We start from the raw sequence: 13,690 nt of genomic DNA on the forward strand, positions 1-13,690 counted from the left end.
ACCATTTTATAGCCAATAGTGTCAGACAGACTAATGACATGGAAAACCCCAGAGAAGGAGAGCAGCAATCGGTCCTGCCATTAAACCCTCTGCTTAGCTGATCTGCAAAAACAAAATCACTCCAGCTCCTCCTAATTATAAAAACCCAAACCCACAAACCAAAGCCAAAGTTAAATTCCAAATCTTTTTACATAACTAAACACTTGAGAGCATTTGTGCAGGTTCAGTTTTACTTCAATCTGGTAACTCTGGAATGACTTAAGTGAGAGAGCAGCAAGAGCAAATGGAGATAGTGCCCACGGCAACTCTCCCCAGCAAAGCCAGGTCAGGAGTATAGAACTCTGAAGTTATCACACAGGGCACAGACTGAAGGTACACTGATCAAGAGTTTTTCATTGAGCAATGCGTGAAAATGCTATGAAAGATACTGTTAATTTGAAGCAGCAATTAAACATAATAGATATTTCCTACAAAAGATACAGCCAACAATATCGAAGTGTGAATCAAGAACTTTATTTTTTCCCCACATACATTAAAAAAAGTGAATAAACACACAAGACAGCAAGTCAGAGAAAATAAACATATTTACAAGACAGTTATCAATTTTTTTCAATCTTCAGAATCAGAGATTTTTGTTGATTCATCATTTTCTTCAGTCTGTGGAAGAAAGAAAAGAGTGAGTTTCAGGTATGTCCAAACTATGCTAGAACCTTGTAGTGAGTCCCATTTCCAGTACATGCAATAGGAAGTTCATTTACATGATAGTGGCTCATGCAAATTTAATGTAAAGGAGAGTCTACAATGCCAAAGATCCCATGGCATCCTTAGGAGTCTCAGGAAATGAGAAATGAAATCCAGTATACTGTTTCTGCTTCTTCCAGAGACATTCCCATAACACATGGAGACCAACTGATCCAGGGAAACAAGGCTTTTGGGGCTCAGCCTTTGTTAGGTACACCAAAACTGAGGACATGGACAATTTAGATTCTAACCTTCACAAGAAGGACTCTGTAAAATGATGCCTTGATACTTTTACTGACATGTGAAAATTTCCAGTTTGTAGAAATTTCCATTTCTTATGGAACAGTTAAACCATTTCAATAAGAACTCTTATAGTGTTACTGTATTTATGACAAGACCAAACCTAGTTCTGTGTTAAATTCTTTGTCTCATCTCTCCAGTTACAGGCCTACTGTTTCCTCTGCTATGCAAACTTCAGCCATAAACCTGAAGACTCACAAGTATGGGTTTTTTCCATAACAGGAATCTGTCAGCATTATCAATTTCTGAGTCTTCAATACTGGCAGCAAGAAAAATAAAGTAAAACTAAGAGCATGCACTTCCAGCAGTGACTTTTAATCTTCAGAAAGGTTGTTCCTTTGAAGGGTTCCAACAAAGGATATGCCTTCACAAAACATTCTGAGACTTCACCTAATCAATATGAAACAATATAAAGTGCAAGGACTAATGGCCTGAACAACACTGAAAACTTGAGTCACATGCAGTTAAATATGTACTAACAGCTTACAAGTCATGCTCATGAACAAGCTGAGCCAGACAGTTATTCAAATTTACTCCCAGATTCTGCTCTGCACCATATATAACTGTAATCACCACCTCTTCAGTAACCTCCTGACACAGGAGCCCAGACTAGTTTGGAAATGAACCTTGTGCTCCAAAAGAATCTAAACATACAGACAAGTCCTGACATGACACTTATATCAGGTCTCAATGGTAATTTCCCAAAGCCTACCAGGAGAGCAGCCATCCCAACCAGCACAGCCAGCAAGGCTCCTCCTAGCCCTGACACCAGGGAGTTCTTAGGCCAAGGCAATAGCTTGGGCAGACTCACCCATGGTGCTGTGACTGACCTTTTGTTGCAGGCTCCTCTCCAGAGACTGGACCCTCATCTGCTCCTTGCTCAGAGTGGCTTGCAGTGCTGCAGTCTCGGACTTGGCTTTGCTGTGGACCTGGGCAATTTCCTCATTGGCCCTGAAACAGGCACAACATGGTGTTTACATTCCCCTCAGACAGCACAGCAGAACTCTCAGAATCACACTAGATGCTTGTACTTGAGATTAATTACTAGATGAAGTATATTTAAGCCAGGTTTTGGCACTATTGAACCACATTCTGCAGCTACTGTGAAAACTGTGTGTGCCATTCCTGGTACCTGGCTTTTTTACATAGTACTTACTGCTGCAGCTTTTCTTCAGCGTGGGCCTTCAGCACCTGGTATCTCTGCTCCTGCTTTTTAATTCTAGACAAGAAATCTTCTGCACATTTCTTCAGAACTTCTTCATTCTGACCCAAAACCCAAAGAAGTTCAGTTAGTTGTTTAAGCTAGTAGAGGGAGGAGTTTCCCCACTTGACAATGGGGTTATTTGACTACACCTGAGGGGCAGTATTTGCTCACTGCAGTTCCAGAAACAACTATTAAATCCCACATGCCTATATGGACTAAACTGCTTCCTTTCAACTATCTTAACCTTGCAAACATTTATTCATCATATTTGCCCCCAACAAATTATTCAGTAGCAAACTCTAGTAAAGAAGGCCAACTAAAACAACAGTCACTGATTGGTTTTGTTTGGTTTGCTCCAATTTTTTTAAAATCAGCTTTGTATTAAGTTACAATTGCCACAAGAATAGCTACAAATCCAACTTCACCAAAGAACCCACAGAAAGATTCAGGCTTTGGACCATGACGTAAAGAAATCCAACACTAACAGCAAGAATGTTACCCTGGTAACTCCATAGCTCACACTATGAACATATTTTATTAGCCATTGTAGGAAGCTGGAACTGTTTGAAACAATTGCTAAGACTCTACTAATTGCAGGTCTTGAATTTAGTAATTGGGTTTCCAAGCAATGTTTATCTCTGTGCCAAAGAAAGGGCTTCTGAACTTAGGGTGGAGAGGGAAGGGACACAAGATGAAGGAAGCCTGCCATGCTAGCAAAGAAGAAACTGAAGTTTTAACAGACACTATACCTGTTTCTAAAACCTAGACTAGCATGAAACTTCTAAGGGATTAGTTTCTGAGTTTTTTAGTAAACAGGGACATTAAAGATAATTGAATGAAAAAAATCTGAAGGCACTTTTTAAAGCACCAACTGAATCAATTTTCATGCATTTCATGGAGTAAGAAACCATAGCTTATCCTCGCTACCTTCTTTCCTCCAGCCTCTGAAGAAGCTGCAGAACAAAGGCTTGACTTTAGCTTTAGAAAAAAGTCACAAGCATCTTAGTAGGGAGCACCTAATAACCTATTATTCTGACTTATAATTGCACATCCTCTCCAGCATCCATTCAACATGGTGTAGGGAAAACAAGCTGCTCTTATGCAGCAGCTGCCACATGAGAGTCTCTATGATTAGCAAAAGAGATGTGCTGCAGCAAGAAAACAGCTCACTTCTGTTTGAAGAAACTTTGCCTTCTAAGATATTATCTTACTTTAAGTCAGTCACTAAATACAACAAATTAGTTTTTTAATAATCTTTAAATAAACAACTTAGCACCTGGTTTTACAGGTAGTCCTTACACTACCTAATTAATGGCTGCTCTAGAAATGACACCATTTCCTCTCCCAAAACAAATGAGATTTAGTGAAGGGTATTATTTGCATTAAATCATCTTACTTTATGGTAACCCTCTAACACCTCTTTCTGTTTCTCAAGTCGTTTGAAGATTTCAGAGAAGGACTTCTCCATAGAGTTCAGATCTGAAATAGCTTGCTGCTTCTCTTCCATCAGCTTCTGTATTTCTTTCCTTGAGGCTTCCTTCTCCTTCTGAGCATTCTCTAGAGAGTGGAGTTAACCCATGATAGTTATTGCTTTAGCATAAAACCAGTTCCATAGTACAGCCAGTAACCCCACACCTTCAATTCTTCCCCTTAGGAAGGTTTCATACCCTGGCCTCTCACCTGTGAGACAGAATATCCATCCTGAACTAGGTAAAGTGTCTAGGAGAGGTGAAGGGTCTGTGGAGCTAAAGCTGAAGGAGAGGCCGCGTTCCAGAGACAGCAAGGAGACAGAGAAAGAAAAACAGAAAAACCACGAGGTCAATCTGCCCCCGACTTAGGAATTCCTTCGATAAAGAAGAATTAGTGCTAAATGTCATGTGGAATGAATATGTATGAACTTAATTTGAAACTGTATGCATATGCATTTGGAAGGGGGGATAAAAAGGGGACTCGGAGTCTCCAGGGGTACGCATGCCCTTTTGGGGAGTCTTGCGTCCGGCGCGCGTCGTAATAAAGCATACCGGGCTTTACAACTTTTACAAGTTGTGAGGTTTCTTCTTTTCTCCGCAAAACATTTTGGCGAGCCAAGGCAGGAGTTCTCTGTCCCCGCGGGGGCAGGGGGGATAGACGGACCTCCAAGGCGCGCCCCAGGATTTTTTCCTGGTGGGGCTCCGCTTGTCTCAACTTGCCACCTGCGAGGACAGACAACGACCCGCTGGCCTGCGGAGGAGAATACGGTATGTATGGGGCCCCAGGGGGGGAAGAACAAGGAAAGAACAAGGGAATTAACGACCCAGAGACGTCTGGGATCAGCCGATAGAGCGGCTGTATTAGAGACGGGGTTCGTTCCATCGTCCTGATAGAGCAGGACTGCCAGCGGCTCCGGGGTAAGCTAGCTGCAGCTGATAGAGCGGCTGTATTAGAGACGGGGTTCGTCGCCTCGTCGTCCTGATAGAGCAGGACTGCCAGCGGCTCCGGGGGTAAGCCGGGTGAACCCGTGTATGCGTGTATTAGAATTCAGATTCTGATAGGGCAGAGCTGAATTCGCGTATGTTTCTTCTGTTTGTGCGTGTGTGAGTGGTGTCCGGACACTGTGTTGCTGTATGGTTAATGTGTGTGGCCAGTGCACTGTGTTTGTGATCGTGCAGGTGATATGTGTATGGTGTATAAAAGAGAGTAAATCTACAGTGCCCTACAGTGCGGGGATGGGTCAGTACTCCCCGTGTTTGAAGCAGCCGAGTGAGGCCAGAGGCGCCGGCTGCAGCAAGCTGCGGGGGCAGGGAGAGAAGTGCCCTGCGGAGAAGCGAGTGGAGGAATGTCAGTGATGGTATTTATCGTGTTTGAATGTAGTGATTTGTGTAGATTTGGTACATTTTAACCGTGAGTATGAGCTCAGAGAGTTCCTTTGCCTTGGATGTTTGGACTTGATCTCTAGACTGTGTGCTGTTATTTTGATTGTGTCCAGGAAAAATTGATTTGAGTAAATGCCGAATTATGGTGTGCTGTGTTGTGTTGAGAAAAGTGAGCACTTTGAGAAATATGCCCTTTCCCAGTGATTTTGTGTGGTGATTTTCTTCCGCTGCATTGTGGTAATTTGATTCTCAGACTGTATAGTGGTGTTTGTGGAGATTTTAAGATTTTGTTGCAACAAGAGTAGCATTTTACATAGGAGAGCTATAGTACGGTGATTTATGTTTAACTTCGATAAAGTGAGTTAAAGGAATTCCAAGAATTCTCCCCCTCACAGCAATTCAAGCCTTGGCTCTAGTGAATTTGAGATAAGGCGGGGGGGGGGGGGGGAGTGCGTGTGTCTGTGTCTGCAGGTATATCAGAGTTTTGGCTGTGACTAGCACAGCCCTTTTGCAAAGCAGCAAAACAAGTGTAAGTAGACACAGTGCTTAATTAGATTGTGCAAGAAGAGAACTAGAAAAGACTGATATTTTGTAAAACAGAGTTTATATAGAAGGGATGAATGAAATGAATTAGTTAATGAGACTTATGAGATTTATGAGACTTCGGTTGGTACTGCAGTAAGTCTTTACTGGAAACAATCTGCTGAAAGGATTTAAAGTTCTCTGTAATAAACAGAATAGCCAGCCTTTGTGGGCAATTTTGGGGAGCCTTTGGTACATCAAGAGGCTAGCAGGCTGTGTGAGGTGACAGTGGCTGCGCCCTGGGCACAGGGACAGCTCTGGCTGCCCTGTCTCCCCAGGGAACACGGGAATGGCCTGTGAGCAAAAGCTGGATGTGCAGGTATTATTGCAGTGCGGTGTTTATGAGAAACACTGGTATTGCTGTTTTGCTGTTCCAATAAGTGTCAGGGTACACGCCCCGAGTGTAAATTAAAGGTTTCTGGTCAAGCAGATTCAGAACCTAAGGTCTTAGAGCTTGTGTGTGGGAATCACATCTGATACCTGCCACCTGGAGCTGTGTGTATAGGAGGAAAACTGAGAAACTACTGTGAAGGTCTGTAAAAAGGTTTGAATGGAAGCGGGATAAGGCAAGGAGAAATAAATAATACGAACTGACCAGAGCAAACAGGTTCCTAAATTAGCCCCTTTTGGGAGGGGCTCATTGGGAGGAGGTTGCCAGTAAGAGCAGCTCAGAAAATAAAAAGATTTATAGTGCTTCATTGCTGTTAGTACTGTTTTATAATAGGAAGATAAATGGGATAGTTTTTGTATGCTGAAATGTCTTTTGTTTTAAGAAATCACCCAGAATGACAAAGAGACTGTGAGATCAGACTGCTCTCTGGTCTTGGCCCCTGAAAAGGAAAACAAGGCAAAGAGAAAGCAAATCAAACATGTTGTTCAGCATGCAGCATAAGATAGCAACGTATGAAATCAGGCAAGGATTATCACGCTGAAATGCGAAGCAATCACAGTTCGCAAAATGAGTACATATGATTTGTAAAGGCTTCCTCCCAAGGTAAGGGAGGAGGGGTAAAGGTAACCTTCCCAAAAGGGAAGAATTTTTGTCAGCACAAGGGTCATGTGTTCAGTTTTAAATAAAGCTTTAGTACCTGTGGAGAATGTTTATGTTGTAGTGTGGGGAATGAACAACTGGCCAGTCTGAAAAGGCATACTTTTGAAAACCTTTAAAGTAACATGTGTACTATGTGTACCTAAAAGCTTTTGTACAATTCGCTCAATTTGCTAAATATTCTCAAATGAGAAAGGTTACTCTGGAGGCAAATAATATAAAGATGTTAGGCTTAATATTAACAGACACTGAAATTAAGAAAGACATTAGTAAGGAGATATTAGAATAAGTAAATAAGTGTTTTCAAGGGTATGGGCCTCTGCTGCACCAGGGAGAGTGAAAGATGCTCCCCCATGGGATGCTCCCCCATCAAGCTTAATGAAAGAACACAACCAGTGAGAACTGAGTAGTACCCTCAAAAGGAAGGTAAGGAAGGAATCAGTCCAATAACTGGTAGTACTGGATTAAGGGCTGTCAATAAGATAACACAGAATTTGTACCCTGTGGTAGCAAATCCATAGACCTTACTAACTTGTTTAACACCTGAGCTAACCTGGTTCACTGTTTTAGGCCTAAGAGATGCCTTCTTTTGCCTCCCTATCCATGAAGCCAGCCAGAACATTTTTGCATTCAAACACAAGCTCACACAGTCCATGTGCCTGAAGGCTTCAAAATTCTCCACTCCGATTGGAGAACAGCTTGCAAGGACCCAGAGTCCCAGGAAGCTCCACAAGAGGAAAGGAGGCTGTTGCAGTACGTGGATGATCTTCTAGTAGCCACTCGGACGAGGGAAGCAAGAGAAGCCTGGACGGTAAGCCTTTTGAATTTCCTAGGACTCCAAGGATGCAGAGTCTCAAAGAAAAAGGCACAGGTAGTGAAACAGAAGGTAATCTACCTGGAGTAAGAAGTGAGTGCTGAGCAGCAGACTTTAAGGCAGGGAAGCCCTATGCCAAACCCTGAACCCCAGACAACGAAAGAACTCCAAACCTTCTTAGGCATGGCAGTGTAGTGCCAGCTGTGGGTTCATAATTGTGGACTGTTCTCCAGACCCCTCTATGCTCTTATTGCCAATGGGAACTGAGATCTCCAGTGGACAAGAGACACCACACGGGCCTTTCTCCAGCTAGAGAGTCCCCTCATGTCGGCTCCAGCTTTGAAACTTCCAGATGTAAGTAAAGCATTCTTTCTATTTTTCCATGCAAGGAATTGCTCTGGGAATATTGGCTCAGGACTTGGGCCCATACCGGAGGGCAGTTGCTTACCTCTCTAAGCAACTAGATGCAACAGCTGAAGGATGGCCAGGTTGCCTCAGAGCTGTAGCAGCAGTTGTGCTGAACATTCAAGAGGCACACAAGTTTATCCTGGGACAAAAATGACTGTGCTAGTGTCCCACACAGTGTCTGTAGTACTGGAAGTAAAGGGTGGCCACTGGCTTTTCACCAGAGAGGTTTCTGAAATACCAGGCCATCATGGTAGAGCAAGATGATGGAGAGATAGTGGTGACTAATATTGTCAACCCAGCTTCTTTTCTCAGTGGAATCAAGGAGAAGCAGTACACCATGATTGCCTAGAGACCACTGAAGCTACCTACTCCAGCCGCCCAGACTTAAAGGACACTCCTCCGGACAATGCAGAGACCTGGGTCACTGACAAGAAAGCGACATTGCAAAGTTCACAGTGACTACCTGCAGAGAGGTAATAGAGTCTGGACCCTTACCAACAGGTACCTCTGCACAGGATGCTGAGATAAATGCATGGACCCATGCCTTAGAAACAGCAAAAGGCATTCAGAGTTGTGCATGCACATGGAGCCATCTGGAAGGAGAGGGGACTGCTGACCTCACAGGGAAAGAAGAGACAATCCAGCTGCTGGAAGCAGTTCGGCTACCTGAAAAGGCATATTAAGGCACACCAGAGAGTGAGCTTAAAATTGGAGGAAAGAAATGAGCTGGCGGATGGAGAGGCAAAGAAAGCAGCAAAGGGTGAGGTACAGATTTTCCTCGAAGGTAAGCCATAATACAATAATACTAATCAAAAGAGACGTACAACTGCAAGGGGTGGGCTACCATTGAAAGAGAGCTAGTAATCCCCTCCCATTTTCGTGGTTACTAGTGAAGGAAGGGCACTAGAAAACACACTAGGGCCTAATTACTTAAAGCCTTTTATAGAGTGTGGCTCCTTTCTCAAAATGACCGAGGCTGCGAGTGATACAGAGTGCACTGGAATGAAGTGTTGACTTTGAAGTAGTAATCCCCACAGGCTTTCTAGAACACACATCTGATTGAAAGGACTGTTGTATCATTGTCAGGAATCTATATGCCACTATCACTCAGGTGAGCTGATAATGTGATCCTTGCCTCCAGACTAACCTCAAAATACCCCCGGGCCAAAACTTGGTCAGACTGGGAGAGGCCATGGGCCTGTATAGCAGTGGCAAATCAACTTTTCAGAACTCCCAAGGAAAGGGGGTTATCAGTATTTACTGGTATTAATAGATACATTTTCAGGGTGGCCAGAAACATTCCCCACCAGAACTGTCAAAGCTCAAGAGGTGACCAGATCATTTTTACAAGAGATAATACCACGCTTCAGAGTTCCAGCCACAATATCCTCAGATAAAGAATCACCTTTCACTTCCAAAATAGTGCAACAGATTAGTAGCCATCTGGGCATAGATTAAGAACTTCACACCCCATACTGCCCCAATCAAGCGGCCAGGGGGAGAGAATGAATCATTTGATTAAGCAGCAAATCATAAGACTGGGGCAAGAAGCTCTTCCACTAGCACTATTGCAAATTCAAACTAAACCTTTTGAGCTAAAGGAATGCTGAATCCTTTTGGAATGCCTTATAGAAGACAACAGAATACAAGGGGAATGTCCAGAATGTCCACTTACATGGTGGCATTAAGCAAACAGCTCAGAGTAATTGAGAAACTTGTGGCTGGAACTCGGAGCAGGGAGTTGGATAGCCTGGGGTTGATGAATATGTTAAGTCTCTTACAGAGAAGACTTCAGAACCACAGTGAGAGAGACCACTGCAAGTACCTCTCACCACCTTCACTGCAATCAAAATCAAGGAGCAGAATGCTGGATCCATCACTCTCGGGTGAAGAAGGCCCAGAAGCCCCTTCAGGAGTGACACCAGGAGACAATGAACTGAGACTAAAACTTATTCGGGCAAAATGAGTATATTGCGGTCGGGAGTAGCTCATACTTTAGTGTACAGAATTGTTTTGTATGGAATTATAACTGAAGTTTTAAAACTAGAGAGTACCTCTACCCAAAGCAATGCTGAATGGCCTTGGTCCCTGGCATTTAATCAGTATACTGGATCCATAGGAAAACCTTCTGAGATAAAGAAGGTTTATATTAAACATATCTACTGTAGTAATCCACGAGAATCAAGTATGTGAGGAGTAAGAATAGCAAGAACAGGAGCTGTGAACACTTCAAGGAATCTGAAGCGAAGAAATCAAAGTAAAGTGCTTAGTCATCAAAAGGATGGCTTATGAGAGACCAGATGTAATTAGTGTCTGAACCTCCCCTGGTGTATATGAACACCAGGAAGTCTGTGATAACCTAAGTGAATCAGACAGTTAGTGTAATTTCACCCTGATACAGCCTGTAGGCAATGAATTTAGGCTCTTCTCTCAAGATTTCCCCTCCATTATCTTCTGCCCTGAACACAGTCCACAGCTTGATCTTAGCTAAGGGCAAGGTGGGTGACCAGGAGAGACATTCCTGCTTGCCACACATCTGGGAAATCAGGTGCTTTGGAGGGAGAGAGAGAAGTTAGATTCCCTGAAGTCTCTACATTTCAGAACAAACATCTGTCTCAAGTATGACCTAAACCTCTGTCAGATACACTTGTGAAGTGTGTCTGAATTTGTAGTATGAGCCCAGCACATCCCTCTGGCAGGGAGGGATGATCATGGACAGAAAGCAGTTCCTGTTCCCCATAACAAACATCTAACTGGCATATTAGGGACAAGATTAGGAGTTTTAAATAGAATTGTGTGGAGAGCTTTAATGTGGAGAGCTTTATTAATAGTTGGTTAGCTGAGAAAGGCCATGCTGACATATTGCCACTGGTCAAGCTGAGAAATCAGCAGTCAGCAAGCTGAAAGGAGATGTCAGCAGCTTGCAATCAGTGGCCTTGCTGCAACATGGAGAAAGGGAGTAGAGATTAGTCCTGAATATCTCCTAAGAATATGTAGAAAGTATCAAAAGTAGGACCATAGGAATGTAAAAGTAGGTGTAACTGCTGATATGTAACTAACCAATCCTGAGCTCAACTTTTGCAATATGCATGAAGTTAATTACGAACTGTATTTAACCCGCTGTGCTGATCAATAAAATTGGGCCTGTGATGATCAATTGATGTCCTGGTCTCCTTCCGTCGACAGAATTGATTCAGAAATACTGATGAATAAACTGGCTGCTGCAGCAGGTAGCCTAACAAAATTGAAGCAGCCTTTATAGTAATCTCTACTGGCATTAGGAACTAGCCAGTGACAGATTTCAAAAGTACTGCCAAAGTAAAGAAGAATGAACAGGCCGGGGACCAAGACCACAAATTGATAGTAGAAGCACTTAGTATAGTTCAAGATAATGTGTCTTTAGCTTTCAGTTGTATACAAGCACAGTTATGGATACAAGCAACAGCAGCTCTGATCATATAGGAAAGGGGTGAAGGTAATTTTCCAGCTGAAATTCAGAAAATTGAATGGGATAATGCAATTGATTTTGAAAGGAAGTTTTAATCCTGGTGGACTATGGTGAATTTCACCTATGATCCTATTTCTAATGTGGCCACTGCCTTTGTGCTTACCATATGTAATGCCACTGCTTATGTTATCCATCCCATCATTGCCCTAAGATTAAACCATGAAGAAACAACACTCTATCCTTCAGAACATAGAGTGTGGGCACAAAAAGATGAATGAAAAGTGGCAGGTAGTAAACTTAGAATCCTGCATTACTAGAGAACAAATGGGATTCATTTGTGAAAGCAATACTGCTAATGCCCAGGATGTGTTTGGACACTGAACAGAGTATTTGTCACTTTTGAAATTCATCCAGTCACTGACCAGAAAACTGTGCTCGTATATACTGGAAAAGGGTGTATGTTTGAGAACTGCTTGTGCTGCTGTACAAATTAATAGCAATGATGTTATTCTGTCTAGTAGAAACCATTCTAATCTCTGTATTTGTATTTGTAATTTTGTTAAGATTATTGGGTGTGATTTTTCGTATTTGGTACCAGTAACATCCCACCAGCTGATTACAGCCAATTACACAATGTATCACAGACTACCACCTACCCCTATCGGGGTGAACCTTACATTGGTAAAACAATTAATTAAGCACCAAGACTTATTAGAAGTCTTGAAAGAAATCCGAGAAAGTGGAAAGAAAACCTTAATTACTGTCCAACATGGTACAAAAGAAATAACCAGAGTTCTACAAAGAATAAAATACGGATAATCACTGGTGAGATGTGATCTTTGGGTGATCACCAACTGCAAATGGAACCTTTGATAAGTTGTGCCACCCTATTCTAGTTTTACTAATATTAGTTGGGATAAGCTTAGGATTATCTATTACATTGTTAATTTGGAACTGGAGAATGCTACAACGAATAGCTGTACTAACCTCTTTGTCAAATGTACATGGTAAAGCGCTAAAAGACACTTATTGTCGTGGAAATTTTCCTTAAGTAAAAGAATTTACTTATTTCCTAGGAAAGGGGGGAATGAGACAGAATATCCATCCTGAACTAGGTAAAGTGTCTAGGAGAGGTGAAGGGTCTGTGGAGCTAAAGCTGAAGGAGAGGCCGCGTTCCAGAGACAGCAAGGAGACAGAGAAAGAAAAACAGAAAAACCACGAGGTCAATCTGCCCCCGACTTAGGAATTCCTTCGATAAAGAAGAATTAGTGCTAAATGTCATGTGGAATGAATATGTATGAACTTAATTTGAAACTGTATGCATATGCATTTGGAAGGGGGGATAAAAAGGGGACTCGGAGTCTCCAGGGGTACGCATGCCCTTTTGGGGAGTCTTGCGTCCGGCGCGCGTCGTAATAAAGCATACCGGGCTTTACAACTTTTACAAGTTGTGAGGTTTCTTCTTTTCTCCGCAAAACACCTGTAAGGACACCATGTCTGTGCTCTTAAGTGGTCTTTGTATCTTTGTTACATATTGCCTCACACCAAACTTAAAGCCATTCAAGACCATGACCATGTGCTTGCCAAAAGCATTTTTTCTCCTGCTCCTCTAGAGTCTACTGTTACAGGAGCCTTGAATGTTGTGATAGAAGCAAGGATCCAAAAATATTTTTCATTAAACATACACAACAGCTGGAAGATCTGGAGGAGACTGGGATAACAAGTCAGACTAGCACAGCAGACTTTCAGAAGAGGTTTGGGTTATACACCCAAGCTGTTTCCCATGGCCTTAGAGGAGCACAGAAAAGCTGGCTCAGATGTGCCTAATTCAGCTTTGAGCTAAGAAAGTGAACTATACAAGAGCTTCAGTGGATGTCTTTCCTAGTTTTGAAGCCACAAACTTGACTAAAGCAAAAGGCCAAATCCTCCAGCAACAACTTCTAGTGATACCTTGCCACTTAAATGATGCCAGAGAATGAACAATTAAACACAGAGTGCTGACAACTGGATCTGCCAGTTTGAAAAAACCAACAGCTCCAGTGAAGAATAAGAAAAAGTTGTGTTCATGCCTGATTCAAAAAGTCATCATTACCTATCAAGTGATATCATGTCTACGGATATGCATAAAATTGTGAGTCTATCTTGTCTTAAACCTTATGTCCCAGCCCCCCAAGGCATGCCAAGCGTAAATATGGAACTTACCCATCATTTGTGTTGCTATCTGATTCAATTCATCAAGTCTTTTTCTAAAAACCATGAAAAAGAAAAGTTGAACATACATTAGAAAAAGCAT

At 42.4% G+C, this 13,690-nt stretch overlaps 1 protein-coding gene across 1 annotated transcript in view; it reads right to left on the minus strand.

Moving 5' to 3' along the window:
- Positions 1-493: 493 nt before the first annotated feature.
- Positions 494-13,690, minus strand: part of LOC141727857 (transforming acidic coiled-coil-containing protein 3-like) — a 30,576-nt gene continuing 17,379 nt past the window's right edge. The window contains exons 13-17 of the mRNA XM_074534138.1: positions 13,600-13,643; positions 3,642-3,802; positions 2,198-2,304; positions 1,872-1,992; positions 494-657 (exon numbers count right to left, since the gene is read on the minus strand). Of these exons, the coding sequence (XP_074390239.1) occupies positions 610-657; positions 1,872-1,992; positions 2,198-2,304; positions 3,642-3,802; positions 13,600-13,643 (481 nt within the window). The 3' untranslated portion in view covers positions 494-609. The remainder of the gene's footprint in view (positions 658-1,871; positions 1,993-2,197; positions 2,305-3,641; positions 3,803-13,599; positions 13,644-13,690) is intronic.

Source organism: Zonotrichia albicollis, unplaced genomic scaffold, assembly GCF_047830755.1.
Source record: "Zonotrichia albicollis isolate bZonAlb1 unplaced genomic scaffold, bZonAlb1.hap1 Scaffold_257, whole genome shotgun sequence".
NCBI classification, from domain to species: domain Eukaryota; kingdom Metazoa; phylum Chordata; class Aves; order Passeriformes; family Passerellidae; genus Zonotrichia; species Zonotrichia albicollis.